Source organism: Durio zibethinus, chromosome 27 (assembly GCF_047325235.1).
Source record: "Durio zibethinus cultivar Kanyao isolate XHJ-2024 chromosome 27, ASM4732523v1, whole genome shotgun sequence".
NCBI lineage: Eukaryota > Viridiplantae > Streptophyta > Magnoliopsida > Malvales > Malvaceae > Durio > Durio zibethinus.
The window spans coordinates 18,084,303-18,104,184 of record NC_143188.1 but is presented as its reverse complement, the minus strand read 5'-3'; the positions used below and the strand labels follow the sequence as shown (position 1 = coordinate 18,104,184).

The 19,882-nt window shown below is 32.1% G+C and overlaps 1 protein-coding gene and 1 pseudogene across 2 annotated transcripts; one reads left to right on the top strand and one right to left on the bottom strand.

Moving 5' to 3' along the window:
- Positions 1-178: 178 nt before the first annotated feature.
- LOC111280070 (uncharacterized) lies at positions 179-1,877 on the bottom strand. Its single transcript, XM_022867223.2, has 2 exons — positions 1,160-1,877; positions 179-587 (listed from the first exon to the last, which is right to left on the bottom strand). The coding sequence occupies exons 1-2, from the start codon at positions 1,662-1,664 to the stop codon at positions 349-351; spliced, it is 744 nt and encodes a 247-aa protein (XP_022722958.2). The 5' UTR covers positions 1,665-1,877; the 3' UTR covers positions 179-348.
- Positions 1,878-4,890: 3,013 nt separating this feature from the next.
- LOC111279558 (myosin-6-like) lies at positions 4,891-19,165 on the top strand (annotated as a pseudogene). Its single transcript, XR_016334670.1, has 27 exons — positions 4,891-5,294; positions 6,146-6,274; positions 8,072-8,215; positions 8,548-8,683; positions 8,773-8,907; positions 9,018-9,087; positions 9,178-9,309; positions 9,405-9,514; positions 9,661-9,721; positions 9,940-10,117; positions 10,230-10,435; positions 11,035-11,154; positions 11,638-11,751; positions 12,143-12,355; positions 12,486-12,670; positions 12,893-12,995; positions 13,113-13,193; positions 13,313-13,489; positions 14,195-14,366; positions 14,549-14,742; positions 15,771-15,841; positions 15,934-16,033; positions 16,207-16,263; positions 17,740-17,796; positions 18,351-18,430; positions 18,547-18,629; positions 18,745-19,165. The product of XR_016334670.1 is annotated as a myosin-6-like (transcript).
- The last annotated feature ends 717 nt before the right edge of the window (positions 19,166-19,882 follow it).

Genomic DNA, 19,882 nt, shown 5'->3' with positions numbered 1-19,882 from the left:
TTTGAAGAAATATGAGATGAGTTGGACTTTCAACTTTTAAAGCCTAAAAATAACATGATTTAGTGTGGTTTTATTCGCTCAAACCAGCTGTTTTGAGCTTAATTTTTTACCATGAACTGCCGTGTAAAGCATTTTCGAAGTTGAATTTTTTTTTTTTATTTGAAGAATAAGATTGGAACCATGTTCTTTGAATAAGAGTTTATTAATCAATCACTTGATCTAAATGCTGGGATGCCATTGGTTTTAGCATTTGCATTCCCATTAAAATCATTTCCATTACAAAATACAACACCTAACTTATATTTGCACACACATACTATAAAACAGTGAATTTGTTGAAGGCTAATTTCACAAATAAATATTACTTTTAGTATTACTAGTATAAGCTGCCTTCTTCTTACTGCCCAAAATTCTCAAGCTTTGCCTAAGAATATCCATCTCTCTTTCCCTCTCATATCCTTCCCTCTCCATTGAAGCTACTCGACGTTTCATATCTTCTATTGTTTCTTCTTTGTTCTTCACTTCCTTCTTTAGTTCTTCTATCATATTCATCTCCTCTTCCTCTGCTTTCCAATACAATGCATCTCCTACATTTGTAGTGTAAATGTCAATGCATTACTTATGATACTGTATTATACTCTTTCATGAAACTTCTTTTAGATCGCGATATTTATATACGATGTATTTGATTCGTAACTTAACTTATTTAATTCATATAATCACTTTTAAAAAATCCCATTTAATAGTTTTGAGATTTAAAACTAAGCAACTATAATATATTTTTTTATCTCTAGATTGCTGCTTCATTTGTACGAAAAAATTTAATTACCAAAAACAAGGAGAAAAGGGCACAAATTTATTATCAAATGCTCAAAGTACATTACCGTGTTGGATTCAAATTCTGATAATTTCAAATATAAAAAAAAAATACATCGCTTCACTGGTTAGATTGTATAAATTAATCATAAAAAATTTATTAAACTAATAGCTGCAAAATGGAAAACAAAGTTATTTGCAGATTGGAGGGTTAAATTTGGTTTAGCTATACACAATTGACCTAGCTAATTCATTGTTGTTTAAGTTGGCGCATTTTGTAAAGAAAAAAAAAAAAATAAGGCTTTGTTTAATATTATGAGAGAGGGGAAGAGTGATAAAGCACCATGAGTTCTCTGAATGAGATGATCAAGCTCGGTCTTGATGGCAAGATAGAGTTGCTTCCACTTCTCCACAGCCTCATCTTTTCTTGCCCTCTCCTCTTTCATTTGGTCCAGTAGGAAACTTGTCCCCAGCAATGGCCACGCTCTGTCACATTTCTCAACTTCCATTGCATAATCTTCCATTCCTCTTATCTTCTCTTCTTTCTCTTCCACCAATTTCCTCAGCTTCTTCACTTCCTCCTTTAGCTTCTTCCTCTCTTTCTTCCACTCAGCTTCTTTCCATGCAAAAACCAGCACTTCTTTTTCTCTTTCATTAACCATTTCCTTGATTTCCTGTTGCAGAGGCCTCATTTTATCTGTCAAACTCTTAACATGCCTCCTCTCATGGCAAGCCTTGCTCTTTCTTTTGCTAGCAAAAGCACCCATAATGGATGAATTTGAGAGAAATGAGACAGGTTTTAAGGTGGGTTTTGGATTAGAATCAGAGAAAAAGTGTGTGAATGACATAAATTCCCTTACGAGAGGGGCTCCTCAATCCATGAAGAAAACAAAAAAAAAAACCCTTTGAAAATTCAGCAATATTTGTGATCAGTTTGTGAGTGGTAAACATTAGACAAACTCACTCAAATAATTGAAAGTGCTAAAGTGACCCGTGAAAGAGACTGTTTTTCAAGTATACAAGAAGATGAACACACAAGACAATCTATGCAAAAAAAAAATGGAGAGGGAATGGAAGGCTAGCCATTCACATGGACATGGTTAAACCATATTTATGGAACAAAGATTTTACGTGAGAAATTATTTCAGTAGTGTTTTAGATTTTACCAGCAGATTCAATAGGTGACACATTTTTTTAGAATTATTTAAAATTAAAAAATAATTAAAAAATAAATGAGATATGCATACATCTTTTAATTTTGTTTGTGAAATTAAAAAAAATTTACTCAATCAAATACAAATGATTCATTTGAATAAATGATAAGATTAACTCTAATAAAATAAAAAATAATAACGGATGAGAAATTAGTTACTATAACAATCAGATTAACATTAATGATGAACTATATATTTGAATGTAAAAATAATAAATTCAAAGTTGTGATAAATTTCAATAAAAAAATGACTATTTAAAGTATTACAATTAAAATTTTAAATGATCGTAAAATCAATAAATAATTAAAAAATTAAATTCTTTTATATCAAATAATATAAAAATTACTAAATAATAAAAAAAATAATTAATTATTATATAATAAATATATTAATTTATTATATAATAAAAAATCAAAAAGAAAAAAATAAGTTTAAGAATAATTCTGAGTTAACATTAAAATTTGAAAAAAAATGATACGATCAACCACAAAATCCAAAAAACCCGATGATTGATCGCTACAAGCCGCACTATTTTAGAAACCCACTTTGATCTCAATGAATTGGTGAACACAAAATAATGGCAATCAACTTTTACCCGTTCGATTACATCCATACGAACCCTAGCTCTTTAACACAAATCAAATCTTGTGATACTTTAATGGATCCCTAAATTATTCACAAGAACACTGTTATCTTGTACTAAAGAATACTATTACTGTCCCCTATGATGTGACCTTTTTTTTTTTCAACATGTGAATTGAATTGCAAATTAGGGTTTGGTCCCCAATTCCCAAATTCAAAAAATCATTTGATGGTTTTGTGAGGTGGAAGTAATTGTAAATGTGGTGTCATGTAGTCAAGTGATGTTTCTATGCCAGCTTTGCATGGTCCGAGATTCTTTTCAAGGATATAAAAAGGATGCCTATGATTCAGCAATTTTCTCTGTTGGATGTGATCACACTTTCTTTAATCATTTAAAACAAAAAAATAAAGATTGGGTTCTTATTGATTTCTTATATGTGTTTAACTGTACTGTAAAAATCCCAGAATTCCTCCCCATTACAAAAAAAAAAAAAAAGTTATTATGAAAAAGTTACAATTAAGGACAACTTTTTTTTAAAAAAGATTTCCTCAAAATTTCTTTTTTTAAAGCAAAAAAACAAATTTAATGTGAGGGAGGAATTGAGTAATTTTTAAGGTTCAAAAGATAAATAGGATTTTTCATCTCATAATATAAATTATTTGTTAAATGAGGATAAATTAATAAATTTGATTAAGATGATATATTGAGTCAATCTAAATTTTTTAATTATATGTCAATTCAATCATTTGAATTGATCACTATAATTATTGATTAAATTGTTAACTGTTAATTCAACTTAAATCGATGATGTTAATTTTAATTTTGTTACTTAGAATTTGGATCACTTAAATCTAATTTTCTAATCGTATAGATATAAAATATCTCATTTTAAGTAGTACTAAATTATCTGAAATTTTAATTTTATATTTTATATTTTTTCTTTTTTACTCTCTAAGTAATAATTTGAATGTCGAAATATAAACATGCAAAAAAACTTTGATCTTTGTCATTAATCTCTCTCTTTCATGTTTTCAGATTTTTATCTTTCAAACAGCTTAACATCAATAAAAAAAATTTTTATTTTAAAATCAAAACAAATCGTAAGTTTTGAAAATGATTTATGTTAAATTTATAAGTTATCATCAAAATAATTATCGATAACATAATTCGAACCTAAATTTTATAAATAAAATAGAATTGCGAATCAATTCAATCAATTTTGCGATAGTAAATTTTAACTATTCATAAAATATTGTTAGGTAGTAGTCATAAGACATTGGTTAAATTTTCTACCGACGTGCCAATGTAACAAGAAAAGACCAAAAGTTGAAAGAATAGCACATGACATGATGTCCAATCCAAAAATGTCTACCGTTCATTTCACATCTCACCTACAATCTACTGTTTGTTCACATCACTGCAAACACGCACCACATTAGTCCCTAACCAATTTCACAGGGAATTTGGTCAGATTGTGCTCAGAAAATAACACGCATATGAAACTGCAACTGCTGCTGGTAATGATGATAATCGCCCCTCAAGTTTGGGGAAGCAAACAAATTTGGCATCTCTTGCAATTTTCAAAGCTTACCAAATCAACATAATTGCATACCAACAAATTCATTCATGATCACATCTCCTCGGATTCCCTGCCTGAAAAGGACTTCAATTTTATATTTATGCTTGGAAATTTGCACAACAATGGCATGCAAGTTTACAAAGTACAGGTTCCATTTCACCTTGTTTGCATGTAAAATTACATGTGCCTTTGTTACTTGTGTTATTTATTTATTTTACTTAGAGACGATAACTCGAAAATAGAAAAAAATAGTTATAAATATTAAAATTTTAATTTTTAAATTTATAAAATATTTTCTCTTAAAAATAAATAAATACGTAAAAAATAATAGTATTTTAAAAATTATAATTTTATATATTTTTGAGATAAGTTAAACTTTTATATTTGAAAATTGCTCTATTTTATTTTTACTATGTAAATATATATAAAAAAAATTATAATGTGATTGGGAGGGAGATTTCTTCTTGAAATTAGCAGCACGTGGCCTATACTTATCCTGATCCTTACTTATTCTGTTATTATTTTATTACCTTTTCATATTTACCAAAATCATGATAATATTTCCACATTATCTTCATTTCCCCCTTTTTATTTTTTAAAAATGCAATATGGCACTGTCAGCAAATATCCTCCAAACTCAAGGACAAATCAGGAATTTCAAACTGTTGATGTTGAGTTCACGCGTTCACGTCGTTGAGAAAAACCAAAACAGAAAAACAAAGCGAGAGAGAAAATTAGAGAGGAAAAACCAGGGACTGTTTGACTTCTGTTTAAAGGTCTACCATTGTATGGCTTTTTTTCCTTCAATGTGACATCTGCTTCACCCTTCATTTCCATTTAAAAACTTAATAAATTAAAAAAAAAGAAAAAAATGACATTGCGATAACGAAATCTCAGGAGTCATTGAGATTGAAGAGACACATTTGGTACGGTTAGAGAAAGGAGATAGAGAGGGAAGCGAGGAGGGTTAAAATTCGTTTTTTTTTTATTGATTAGAAGCAGAGATTTGGAGGAAAATTTTGGATGACGATTCGTTTCGCATTGGTTGGTGGAAGGATCTAACGTTAACTGGCTCTGTCTGGGATCTTAATCAGAAACAATGGTTTGCATTTGTTTTCCCTCCGATTTTATTTATTTTTAAGTTTATTTCTTTTTTTCCTGTATTTGCTTTATAGTTTAATGTACTGTTAGTTTTTCTGTTAATTTTAAATTTAGTTTCGTGAATGACAAGGTAGCTCATTTAGCTCCAATTAACTAATCAAAATTAAAAATTATTTTTATTTTTTTAATGAATTTTGTTTGTTTCCTTCTTTTTGCTGTTGGACTGATTTAGATATGTGCATTATGTAAATGTGAATCATTGGGTTTTGGGTTATTTATTTTTTTAAAAAAAATTCACTGTAATTACCTCTCTTAAGAGAAAATTTAGTTTTGTTTAACTGATTCCAGTTTCTAAAGTTGCATTCTTAATTGATAGTTAGTAACCTGGACATTGTTATTTGAAATCAATTGGCAAATAGCTCTATCATAATTGCTTAATGCAATTCAACCAATAAGTTTTCCCACTGCAGTTTTAGTGTAATGTACTAGCCTTTTGTGAAGTTGCTAGCTTACTAAAACTAATGGCAGCTCAAAGAGGGTTGTTGTCAGCCTTAGCCCTGTTCTTTTCAGACATCATGTTTTTTTGACTTGAATATGTGATTTCCAAGTCACAATTTAATCATTTTTACTTGTTAATAGATGGATGTTAGAAAATTGTTTTAGAGAATTGTAGGGTGAGATGCAGAAAACCCAAAGTATAGTTTCTTCAATGTGGCATCGGATGTTGGTTACAGAATGCACTGTACAACCGTTTTGCTAGCCCTCTATATAATTTATTTTTATGTTTCATTGTTTGAGATGAGTTTCTATTCTTTCACGTAGATATGCTAATGATTTGACATGGCCTTACAGGTTGCTCCATCCAATATTATTGCTGGATCTCTTGTTTGGGTGGAGGACCCAGAGGTAGCTTGGATAGATGGGAAAGTGAAGGAGGTTAATGGGGAAGAGATCACAATAAACTGTACATCAGAAAAGACAGTGAGTAATTGTTCTCAGGATTTGATTTGATTTGCTTTTTTTTTTTCTTTAATTCGTGTAATTCAAGAACCCAAACATAATTTTCTTGGTTTTTTTTTTTTTTTTTTTTATGATCAGAATATGTTAAATTTCCACCCAACAACAGTTTAGTTGCAAACCAAATGATTTACTTCTTGCATGAAGGTCTTTTTGCATTGTTTCATTTATTCATGAAACATGTATATGTGTATTAAACTGGAATTTGAAGAACTGGTGAACGTGACATCACCAGCATCCCTAGTTTAATGAACTTGGAAGTACTTAAGTTAAATTACTGAATTTCCTTGATGGGACAATGAAATGATTTTAATTATGATTGTGAACATGTAAAGATTATGGCAAAACTGTAAGTTATTCTAAGCAACAAATACAGCTATAGCAAGCATTGAAGGAGATCGTATTGGTCTTTTAGTACTTGGTTGCTGATCATGGTTTGTAGGACTGTAGAAGATGTTACAGGAGAAGTTGGTGGAATTTGAGGTTAAGCTGAGAATCCTTTTGACCTTGTTGATAGCATATTTTTATGTCAAATGAGATATAAGCTCATCTAGAGGAATTGAAATGAAACCTGTAACTTCTGAATTAGAATTAGTTGCTGCTCAAAATTAGTTTGAGATCATTATGCTAGTGCTGATGGTATAAGTTCTTTTACACCTGCCTAATGTTCTCCTGCTGAGTTTCCTAATCAGATGTAATGTCATCATATTACCTAATGTTATGGACTGTGGCTTGATAGAAGGGCTCCTTTGCTAAGTCATAATGTGTGGGCTGTCAATTTTTTGTAGTTGGAAGTGCAAGGAGGTGTTAGCATTATGAATCAAATTGTGGGTGGTCTGCAAACCCTTCAAATCATTGCATATTGCTCATGCATGGTTGTTGGGTTAGAAAGAAAAATGCAAATTTTATTTTAAAATATGTGCAAATAATGAGAAACTGAAATTATCTGAATGTATATGGCTACACAAGAGAGTTATATGGAGTTTTTATTTGAACAAAAAAAGTGATACAACGACAAAAATATATGTTGGCAATGTATTAGTGGTGCTAAAATATGCACCTGGAAGTTCATTCCACAGCTCTTGTTCCGTTACTTATTCATGTTGGCTATGCAGATCTTCAACTATTCATTCCATGCAAAAAAGAAAAAAGGGAAAGAGGCTTTCCCTTCATTCAAAATACTGCAACAAGCAGACTAATCCTAAATTTGTTTTTATGTTTTAGAGAAGGACCAGTTGTAGTCACTAATGAGGTAAGGTAGTGGGGAGTGAGATGCAAGATCTTTAGTACAGCAATAACTTTGGGAAATATTTTAGGGCTCAGAATTCTACTAGGTTATAATCTTGTAAAGATAACAAAAGGTTTAAATTGTGGGTTTTTTCTTATATTTAGGATCCAAGCATTCAAGGTGCATGATGTTTCTGATAAAAGTATGTTGTGGTAAATTGAATGTTGAAGTAAAACAGCTTTCTGATGCAAGGGAAGCTAAGAAAATTATTTTTCTTTTTGACTTCTTTCTGGGAAATCGTGCCTTTTTTTTTTTTGAAGCTACTGGTTTAAAACTTCTTGATCAACTTATACTGTGTACCGTGTAGATCTTTCAATGGTAAAACATATTTTCTTTAGATTAGGGACATGGTTCATCACTTCATCAAACAGCATCTGTCATCTGTTTAAAAGCTCTTATTTTCCTTCACTATATATGCATGAAATTGGAGTTTGAAAGGTTTGTGGATTTTGTATTCCTTTAATGTTGTGTAGGTTGTGGCCAAGACATCTAATGTCTATCCAAAGGACCCTATATTTCTTTCATGTGGTGTTGATGATATGACGAAGCTGGCATATTTACATGAACCTGGGGTTTTGCAGAATTTAAGATGTCGATTTGATATTAACGAAATATATGTAAGTATTAACAGCTGATTTGCTTCCCTATACCTTTTTCTTTTTATTGTAGACTTAGTTAAAAATTGACGGGTTACTCAGATTATCTGTTCCACAGCATGTTTGTCTTATGGCTTTCCTTTCTGTCTTGTTTAATTTATTATGATTATGGCAGTGCTTACTCAGATTAATTATTTCACATCATGTTTCATAAAATGCAGTCCTTTTGAGTGTGGTTTATGATGGCCGGGTGTGAATATGTTGCTTTAATTTGCTGCATGGCAGTTTTATTTCTAGAGATAATTTATTGTTGTGTGAAACCAAATGTTATGATGTTTATTTGACCTACACAGGAAATATATTGATTGCTGTAAATCCTTTTCGACGGCTGCCACATTTATATGACAATCACATTATGGAACAGTACAAGGGGGCAGCTTTGGGTAAGCTGAGCCCACATCCATTTGCTGTTGCAGATTCTGCCTATAGGTAGTCTGTTTTTATGCTTCCTATTATCAATCATAAAGTTCTTCTGCCTTCTTCATGTGAATCATTGATGTAATAAATGTTGTGAACAGACAGATGATCAATGAGAAAATAAGCCAAGCAATTTTGGGAAATGGGGAAAGTGGAGCTGGTAAAACAGAGAGTACAAAGATGCTTTTGCGCTATCTCGCCCATATGGGAGGGAGAGCTAACAAGGCAGAGAAAAGGTCTGTGGAGCAGAAGGTCTTGGAGGTAGCTCAAACTCCTTAACTTATTCAGTTTTGCAATATATGAAATTGATCAATTTGATGTTGCATTCTTGACATACAATATCAAGCTTGTTTCCTCCTTTACCTGAGGAATCTTCAAAATCATCAAAATTTTCCTCAATAGGTTCCCGCTTCAAGGTCTGTTTCTGCTCCATGTGTATGTCAAAGGCAGATTATATGCTTCAACTATTTTCTTTCATTTTCACTCATACCATCTGTTTTATACAGCGACAACTCCAATCTTTACTTGAGACTTCGAGTGCCACTGAACTGCATTACATTCGTTGTGTAAAGCCAAATAATGCTCTTAAGCCGGCAATATTTTAAAACAGTAATGTACTACAACAACTTCGATGTGGGGTTAGTTTTCATATTTTGGTCAATCCTTGCTTTTGCTGATAAGCAGCCTGTCCATGTGTCCATACATGATGGTTTCGGTGAATATTTGATTCCAGGGAGTGATGGAGGCAATTAGAATTAGTTGTGCTGGATTTCCCTCTCGAAAGGTGTTTCGTGAATTTGTAGGTCGGTTTGCCATATTGGCTCCAGAGGTTCTCCATGGGAGGTAGCTTTTCCAAGATTTTCTCTTGTAGTTCAAAATTATTACTTTTATTTAGGTGTACCTTTTATTCTTTAGAATTATGTTAGTAGAATCCATGAGTTACATGTGAGATGCTTAACTCTCTTTATATGTTACTTATTCTGTTGTAGCTATAATGAGGTTACTGCTAGCAAGAGGATTCTGGAGAAGAGTAACCTTAGTGGTTATCAGGTACATCTTGTATTTATAAATTTTCATAAAATAACTTTGGGACAGTTTTTGTCATTCCCTGTATTTCTTAAGTAGTCCATGTATATCATGTATGTCCGCACCTCTTGCTTGCTGGCTGATTGCATCAGTTTTGGCATTTATTGCATTTTGATATTGTTGCTTCCACTAAGCTCTTCCACCATTTAATACTGAACCTTATAGATTTGCTGCTGTTGCAGATTGGTAAAACAAAAGTTTTTCTCACGGCTGGTCAGATGGCTGAACTAGATGCATGTCGAAGTGAGGTTTTAGGAAGATCAGCAAGTATTATACAGAGAAAAGTCCATACATATTTGGGTCGCAAACACTTTATATTGTTGCAGTTATCTTCCATAAAAATTCAAGCCATGTGTAGAGGTAATAAGCATTTCATATAGGACCATTTGTGATTGTATCATTAGTTGGAATTGCTGCCCTATATCCATTGACTTATTTATTTTCCCCATTGTTTTCTCTAACCTGGTTGCAGGACAAGTGGCACGCAATCAGTATGAGAGGATGAGAAGAGAAATTGCTTGTTCGAATATTCAAAAACATTCACGCAAATTTCTTGCAAGGAAGGCATACAAGAATTTGTACTTCTCAGCTGTTTCCATTCAAGCAGGTATGCGTGGGATGACTGCTCGTAATGAACTTCTTTTCAGGAAGCAGACGAGAGCTGCAACAGTAATTCAGGTAAAGATAAAAATATCTTTCAATTAACAAAATATTAATAGCTATTAGTTTTCCTTTTATTTCTCGTTTTATTCTTTCTTTCTAGGAATTTGTAGCTTTCTTCAACCAAGTGTTACTGTTTATTTTGCCCCTACTATCTCAATTAGTAGGCTTTAGAAATAAAAGAATGTATGTTATTTAGAATTCTCATTACTTGAGTCAAGCATTTCCTTTGTTTTAGATCAAATTGTACTGAGTGCAGTGTCAAGTAGCACCTAGGTTTTGCAAGTAAAATAAAATTAAAAAGGGAGAAAAAGGCTAGTCTGCCCTCTGACTAACTCTAATTGTAAAGAGCAGATGTAGTGTCTGGTGTGCCTAGGGTGTAAAGAGTGGAATTGCACTAAGTGAGGTTCTGGTTCTGGGTTCAACTTTTACCAATAGAAAAAAGGCCTAGCCTTGCTTTTAGGTATTTATCTTAGTTGTGTTGTAATAAACATTGATGCTGGTTAGTTCAAAAAAAATAATATTGATGCTTTTTGTTGTCAGAAATTCTAGTTGCAATTTCTGTTATAATTTGTACTTCAGCATATTGATTCCATGTGAGTTCATGTCTGTTACAGAGTCAATGTCGACAAATCTTTGCCAGCCTTCATTATTTAAGGTTAAAGAAAGCAGCAATTACCACCTAATGTGCCTGGAGAGCAAAAGTTGCATGTAGAGAATTACGGAAGCTAAAAATGGTAGTTTTGTCGTTTCTCTATTTCTTTTATTTCTTGAATTAGTTTAAGCTCATGATTTCTCTTGCATGGATATGTTCCCAAATTTTGTTTCAACAAGTTCTTAATAGATGGTGATATTCCGTAATGTACTTTATTGCTATGTGGATATTATTTCAACAAGTTCTTAATAGATGGTGATATTCCGTAATGTACTTTATTGCTATGTGGATATTAATGTTATTTTTTGCTCATTTTGATTATGGATGAATGAAGGAATATAATCCCTGCTAACAGCTATCTATTGAGAAATGGAATAATAATTTTCTCTTTTGTGCTTACATTGCTTGCATCAGTTGAAATTATCATCTCTTGTAATCCCAGTTTTTTTCCATTCCAACTGAAAGAAAACTTTTCACCTGCTAGATTTGATCTTCTGTTAGGTTCATCTATGAGGTGATAGTATGTACATGATTGTTTCAATTGATTCTCCCTGTCTGTTTGCAGGCTGCCAAGGAAACTGGTGCCCTCCAAGAAGCCAAAAGTAAACTGGAAAAGCAAGTTGAAGATCTTACGTGGCGCTTGCAGATGGAGAAACGAAGGAGGGTAGATTTTTTCTTGGTAATAGTAATGTCATTATTATAAGTAGATGGGTTTATAACATTTCTATATGTCATAAAATTATCTATTGATTCATTAATGTCTTTAAAATCTGTTTGGTATAAAACTTGTGATAGACTATGATGTGAATTTCTGTATGGTGAATGTCTTATGCTTTCTCATTCATTAAAGTTCTGGGTGATTTTTCTTTTTGACTAAATTACCGTTTACTTTTGTTTTACTCATAGGTTATGATAGCTAATGCTTTTATTTTATGCTTCATTTAGAAGGTTCCTACTAATGCTAAGGGTAACAACCACTAGGAGAATGATATATTATCTTTTCAATCTACTTTATAAACTTAGTGCAATTTGATTTTTCTTGTTTCTAACTGATCCATTTCTTAGGACAGGTTGACCTTGAGGAATCCAAAAACCAGGAAAATGCAAGGTTGCAAACTACTTTGCACAAGATGCAACTTGAGTTTCAGGAAACAAAAGAGTTGCTAATCAAGGAATGTGAAGCTGCAAAGAACATTGCTGAACAAGTTCCTGTCATTCAGGAGGTCGCTGTTATTGATGATGAATTGATGAACAAACTTACAGCTGAAAATGAACAGCTGAATGTATTATTAGACATTTGTTCCTTCTGAATAAGACCTTATCTTGACTAATGGCTTGCTTCATGTCATTTTTAAATTTGGTAATTCTGCCTTTATGTTGCTTGAAATATTGTTTGCCACAATGCCATTGCAGGCTCTGGTAAGTTCATTAGAACAGAAAATTGATGAAACAGAGAGGAAATATGAAGAAACAAACAAGCTTAGTGAATTGCGGCTTAAGCAGGCTTTGGAGGCAGAGTCAAAGATAATTGAGCTAAAACTGCAATGCAGAGGTTTTGTCCCTGTTTTGAACTGCAATAATATGCGTTTGATGTTAATGTTAGTACGAATGTTTAGTCAATTGGATTTTTCATTCTTTAACTGGTCTTTCATCCAAATAATTGTTTATATCTTTTAACAAGCTCGAAGAGAAGATTTTGAACATGGAAACTGAGGACCAGATCTTGAGACAGCAAGTGTTGCTGAGTGCACGTGTAGAAAAATGTCAGAGCATTTGTCAATTGCAACATCTGCAGTAAGCTATGTTTAAACATGCTGTTCTTATCTCTTGAGTTGGTTTGCTGGTTATGATTATTTTCCACTTTTCTTATTTTTCCTTGTTGGCCCTTTTTTCACTTTGCGGCCTCCGGAAAATGGTCGTCATGTAAGTGAAGAATGCAGAGACTGTATAATTGCGTTTCACTTCGGTTTATCAGATATATCTGCATACTTGGTTCTTTGTTGCTTCCATAATCCTGAGACAGAAAGCTCTTTCTGACAGGCACAACTGAGTTCTGGTCCATCAAAAAGGTTTGGTAGAGGAGATAGTAAAATAAGGAGATCTAATATTGAAAGGCAACAAGTATGAGCTTAAATGATATGGAATTGATTTTCCCTTTCTACTTTTGTGTTTTTCAAGAATTTGTATTGGATGAAGTTTCTTGGGATTAATTTTTGTTGTATGTATCACCTATGGCACAGGAGAGTGTAGACGCTCTAATAAAATGTGTGACACAGTATATTGGATTCAGTCAAGAAAGGCCTGTTGCAGCATTTACGATATACAAATGCCTTCTCCACTGGAGATCATTTGGAGCAGAAAGGACAAGTATATTTGATTTTCTTATTCAGATGATTGGATCTGTACTAAGAAAGCTGGTAATATATATATATATATATATATATATTTGTTCCTTGCTTTCTCTATCCAAATGGATGAAAGTTATTCCAAGTAGTCCAGGGTAGTATTTGGAAAAATGGGCAAAGATATATCTTTCAATTTTGCTTTTGCTACTTGCATTTTACTTTTGTAAGTTTTTTCCTATAAAGCAAACACAAATAGTAAAGGCAATATCTTATTTGGTTAAAATGAGAAAATGACTAAAAAGTTCATCCTGATTCAAATATAATGATTCCAGTTTGATGAACTTTTTGTTATCTAAGAACTCTCAATTTTGTTTTTTGTTCAAAATGTTGTTATTGTTATTATTATTATTATATTATTATATTATTATATTATTAATATTTTATTTCGCTGGTGCACCCAAATGCACTTTTTGCTTTTTGCTTTTGAGAGCAAGAAATAAGTATCAAAAGCAATTAGCCTAAAGAGCCTTGATTATATCTCTTTGTTTTTTGTTGGATTTAGAAGATACAATTATGCTTTTCTACTTTGTTGAAAAGCAATTATTTAGATATGAAGAAGGGGAGGGAATATGGAATTGTTCTCTTTGGTATGGACTTATGTCACATTACTAAGTGATTCTTAAATTATGTTTTCTGATTGAGCAGGTTTAAGCAACTGAAAAGATGAGGGTAAATAAATAAAATATAACATTCATGATTTCATGTGATGTTTTGCAGGATCAGGACAACAATGTTCACATGGCTTATTGGCTATCGAACACATCTGCATTGTTGTTTTTGTTTCAACATAGTTTGAAAGCCTCTGGTTCTAGTGCAGCACAGAAACCTCCTGCTCCTACATCATTTTTTACAAGGATGACCCAACTATTAAAGATAATTCATTTACAATGTCTCTAAACTGTTTGGATGAAGTGGTCATGATTTAAATATCTCTGAACTCTTCTTTAATAGATCCTGAAAAAGGAAAGAAAGAACAAAAAAAACTCTAATTTATCTTTTAAAATCTTATGATATGGTATTATCACTGTATTGGTGAATGATTCTAGAGCTTATGCAGGAAAATAATGTGATATGATGTTGTTCTTTCTCAGAGTTTTCGTTTGTCTTCTGCCAATCTTCCGGTTGGTGTAGTATGCCCGGTTGAGGCCAAGTATCCAGCTCTGCTTTTTAAGCAGCAGCTGACAGCATATGTAGAAAAGATCTATGGAATCATTAGAGACAACTTGAAAAAGGACTTGTCACCACTTATTTCTTGTTGTATCCAGGTATAAGGAACTATGCTTTTTAATTACCAAATCTTGCCAGTGACTTGTTTTGTTAACTTTCAAAATTATTTTAATTGCTATATACAGGAGAAAGCATTGTGGGCTTTCTGACGCTTATATTTGAAACCAACTCCAGACCTTCTATGGTGCCTCTGACACTATAAGTTTGCTGTTCTGCTTTATTTGAACTTGTAGAATGTTTGATTTGTTTTATGATCAACTGAAATACATTGCTGTGTGTTAATTTCAACATTGCAATGTTATGATCTTAATTAGTTTCATCTTGATTTCATATATATATATATATATATATATATTGCTTATTTCCTGTTTCTACACATTTAAATTATTCTTGTGAACACCATATCTTTTATTTTTAGTTGCTCTATGCATGTGAAACCATCACAAGTTCCTCTCCCTCGATGTCCTTGCAATTTACTTCTTGCTGCCTGCTTGGTTTAAAATTCTCAAAGTGAATTATTTATTGTTTGAATGACAGAAAGTAACTGATAATTAATTTTATAGAGAGACCCTTTCTACTTGTTAAGCTTATTTTCCCATTTTCTACATATTTAGGTTCTACCTGAGGATATCATGTTCCATATAAGTAGTTTGAATTGCTCTCTAAGTTGTAAGGATTTGTGTGTTGTGCTACAGTTTAGGATTATTCTTACATAAGGCTCAGTTGTCTATTGCTTCTTTTAAAAGTTGTGTTAATAAATAGTGTCAAAGTGCCATTCTTTATTAATTTCCTATGCTTGCTTATTATGCATGGAAGCAAGTAGTTTAATCTTGGAACTGCAGTTTCTTCATTTCTTTTTGTTGCTAATGCATTTTCCTACATGTCAGCTACCTAGGACATCAATTCTCCAGCTAGTCACTGGCAGAACATTATTGAGACCCTGAACAAGATGCTGTGCACATTAAAAGAAAATTTTTTATGTAATTTGCTGTTTTGATGATTTAAAGTGGAGTATTACCATCTTTTTGATGAACCAAGAACTTATGCTTATGATTTTTTTTTTCAGGTGCCTCCAATACTTGTCCAGAAAATCTTCACTCAAATATTTGCATATATAAATTTGCAGCTTTTTAATAGGTAAATCACTGTTCCGTCTTTATTTTCCTGTTACTGTGGATAAGATAATAGGAATAAATTACAAAATATGATGTTAATATATTCTGCTACAGCCTTCTCATCCGACAAGAGTGCTGCACATTTAGCAATGGGGAGTATGTGAAGTCTGGCTTAGCTGAATCGGAACTATGGTGTGCCCAAGTGAATGAAGAGGTAATTTCTTTAATTCTGACTAAGAACTGTGTTGAAGGTGGCATTTTCACATTGTTTGAAGTTTGAACATGCCATCATTGGAAAATTTTTCCTTTCTTTAGCTGTGGCACCTTATTGCATTTAAATTCCGCATTAAGAGTTGCTGTTGTCTTTGGTGATTCCTCTAATTACAGTATGCAGGCTCATCATGGGATGAACTCAAACACACAAGGCAAGCTGTTGGATTCTTGGTATGTTTCTTCAGTTGTTTATTTTTCTAGGTTGGAATTTTGTTGAGTTGCATTACTTTTACTCGTGGTTTGATTTAGGTATACATGTCATTCTCATCCAATGTATTTTTTCTTTTTTTTAAATCTTGTTTGACTGGTAATTAATCACAGCTGGGTTATAAAATCGGATGAGACTGTGCAAGCTATGTACTACCTTTTTCTTCCTTTGATAAGTTCATGCCACTTTGACTTCATAATATGTAGTTGCAGTTGTGGCTTTAGAATTGTTTAAACTGGCCTCAATATCTTTTGGATGTTAAAATAGAGGTTTAGGTTTAGCGTTGGTATGTTGTGCAATTGAAAACAGACGATCGGTACTTGAATTTCAAGGGTTGACAAATTGGGGTTTGCTGTGATTTTAGCTTGTTTTTTGCATAAACAAAACTAGAGGTGTTTGTAAGTTTCCTTGTGCAATGTGGGATAGGATACCATGGCTCATACCCCCCCCCCGATCAAGAATAAATTCACTACACTTTAGTAGAATTGGACCCCTTGAGCACCCACTGTTGGACTCATAATATTTATTTTCCCTGTTGTTTAGAATAGGCAACGGTAGCAACGCTGTGTTGTTATTTCATTTTACTTAAGCAAAATGTGGAATTAGCTGCTTAACGTGCTAAGAATTGTGAAGTGCTTTGGTGGTGAGAGATTTAAGTCTGTAGTATAGAGACAGTTATACTACCGTATGACCTTGCACATATGCATAATCTTCCACAATTTTTTCCCCAAAAATAAAGTTTCACATTTGAGATAAATAGAGAAAATGGGGGTTGGGGTGGCTGGGTTTGGTAATGTTGCTGTTAAGATTCAGAACTCATCTTTAGGACTCATTTTCTCAGCTTGAAAAAGAACTGATGAAAGATGTCTTGAGTTATATTCAACTACTTTAGACCTTCAGCATAACAAAGTATATGTTCCACCTAAATTTTTAGAAGATCCAGCACACACACACAATTGCTTTTTAAAGTTTTATAGTGGAACAAATAGAGCCTTAATGGAAAACCTTCCTGATTTCTTTGCCAAGAACTGGTCTTCAAGCCATCCTTATCCATTGGCATAAGATTGAATTTTCTAAAGTCTTTGGTTTTTGTATTCAATTTGTTTGGAATGCGATCTCTGGCTGAAATCAATTATATATCTATAATGAGGATTTAAAATCTTTAAATTTGCTATATTCATTTTGTGGGAAATTGTCAACTTCTGGGTCATAATCTTGATAGTTACCCTTTAACTGATAACAGCTTTTAGTTACCCTCTAAGAAATGTGATTTCGGTACTTAGCAGTGCTTTCATGAATATTTTCATCAGTTTACTGTCAAATTCTGGTTTATTTGGTGTTTGAAAAGGAGTGCAATGAATCTTGCTCTTTGTTTTCATGTTTTAATTATTCTGTTCTTTCATTTCTCAAATTTGAACAACCGCTCTTTGTCTTGTCAGGTTATAAATAAAACATCCAGAATATCCTACAATGAAATAACAAATGACCTTTGTCCAGTAAGTCTCCTTTTCTTTCTTAACTAATCCCTCTGATGATGGGGCATAGTGCAAAATATGGTTTCATAGAACATTCCATTTAATAAATTAATAAGAAAAGGTCCTTTAAAGAGCTAGTGCGAGTCACTATCATTCTTGTGAAGAAAAACCGAGTATTCATGAACTCATGATGAATAGGCATGCATTTATGGTATCTGAATAAAATGTTCCTCCAGAAAGTGAAAAAGATAAAGCAAGAGGGATAAATGAATTTTCTTTTCTCCATGGAATCCTTTTTTGTAAAATATGGAAATCTTCAGAATTTCAAAAAATATATGCTTCGTATCTTGGGGAAATGGGCGTCTGAGTTACCAATTAGGTTGTCATACTCATAATTGTCAATGTTATATAAAATGTAACCCAAACTTGTCATGTGAAACTAAAGAGTCCAAAGATATTGACAATAAATCTATTTTTGCTCTTTGGTAAATACTTGTGTTTGTACTTATGTGTATTGCTCTGAAATGTTTGGTGATATTTGTCTGCTTTCTCTTACATTGTGCGTCCTTCACCAGGTTTTGAGTGTTCAACAACTTTAAAGGGTATGTACGATTTATCGGGATGACAATTACAACACTTAAGTGTTTCACCAGATGTAAGTTTCATCCAATTGTAGAAACTTCTTGTTTAACTCCCAAAATTTTATTGACAAATATAACTTTCTTTTTTCTCATTTTGTTAGTATGGTATGACACCTCTTAAATTGTACAGGTCATTTCCAGCATGAAACTTCTTATGACAGATGATTCAGAAGATGATGGCGGCAGCTCCTTTCTGTTGGATGAGGATTCCGGGTAAGATAACAAAAGGGAAAGTTGGAAAAGGAGAATGGCAGAGTTGCTCTTTAGTTCCTTTAATATTGAGGGTTAATCTCTTAGAGTCCTAACCGATTATCCTCTTTGAATGTAGCATTCCTTTCTCAGTCGAGGACATTACCGGTTCCATGCAAGTAAAAGAATTTTCGGATGTAAAACCTGCTGCAGAACTTATCAAGACTCCGGCATTCCAATTTTTACACAAATAAGGCGCAGGTTCTACCATCAATTTCTCTTTTTTGATGCACTGCATTTTTGTGTCCAAAAAAAAAAAAAATCAACTTCATCATGTCAATGCCTCATGGTAAAATCTAACCCCATTATCTACAAATGTAGGATCCATTGCCTCAAATGTAATATAATTGTTAGAGTTCTACCATTTCATTTAGGGTGTTTAGGTAGTTATTTGGTCATTTGTGGTCAGTATTCATTTGTAGTTGGATGGTAGGAGAAGAAAATTTTAATGTAGTCTACTCTGGTATGAGCTGATAAAAAGAAACACAAAAGTTTGTTCAGCCCCCTAATTTTCATCTAATACAAAGTACCAATTAGCAAAAGTATTTATAGTCATTTTTGTTTTTTTTCCAAATATTCATTGTAAACACATATAGTTGGAAATTGGAATACAAAAAAAAAAATTGATGATTTCTTTTTGTAATTTTAAGTTTAACTCTTTGTTTTGTTTGTGTAAAAAGAAAAAAGGCTATTATAGATCTGTCTATTTATATATTTATACTATGTTTTTATCGTATCAAATATATTTAAAACATGAAAAATTATTTTGTCAAATTTGTATTGATATGCAAAATATATAATATTAACATTGCAAAAGTGAATAATAAATGTAATTGATTTCTCAACTATACAATATCTTTACTCTTTTGTTTGCTATCATTAACATTGCCCTAAGGGCACAAATGACCCTTAATCTCTTTATTTGATTGCAAAAAAATAAAATAATTACCTTTTTAAAATTTATGCTAATTGACAGGGAACAAACCTTAATCCTTTAAATATTTATTTTCATTAATTGTATTTTTATTAGATGAAAATTAATTAACCATCATTTTCATTTCATCATAAATTCAATTAAGATAAAAATAAATATTTAAAGATTTAATTGATTCAAAATAAAAAATTCAAAACTTAATTTATTATAGTAAAATATCAAAAATTTAAATGATTATTAAATTTTTGCTTTAGGGTTTTTTTTTTTTCCGTAATAACCAGAT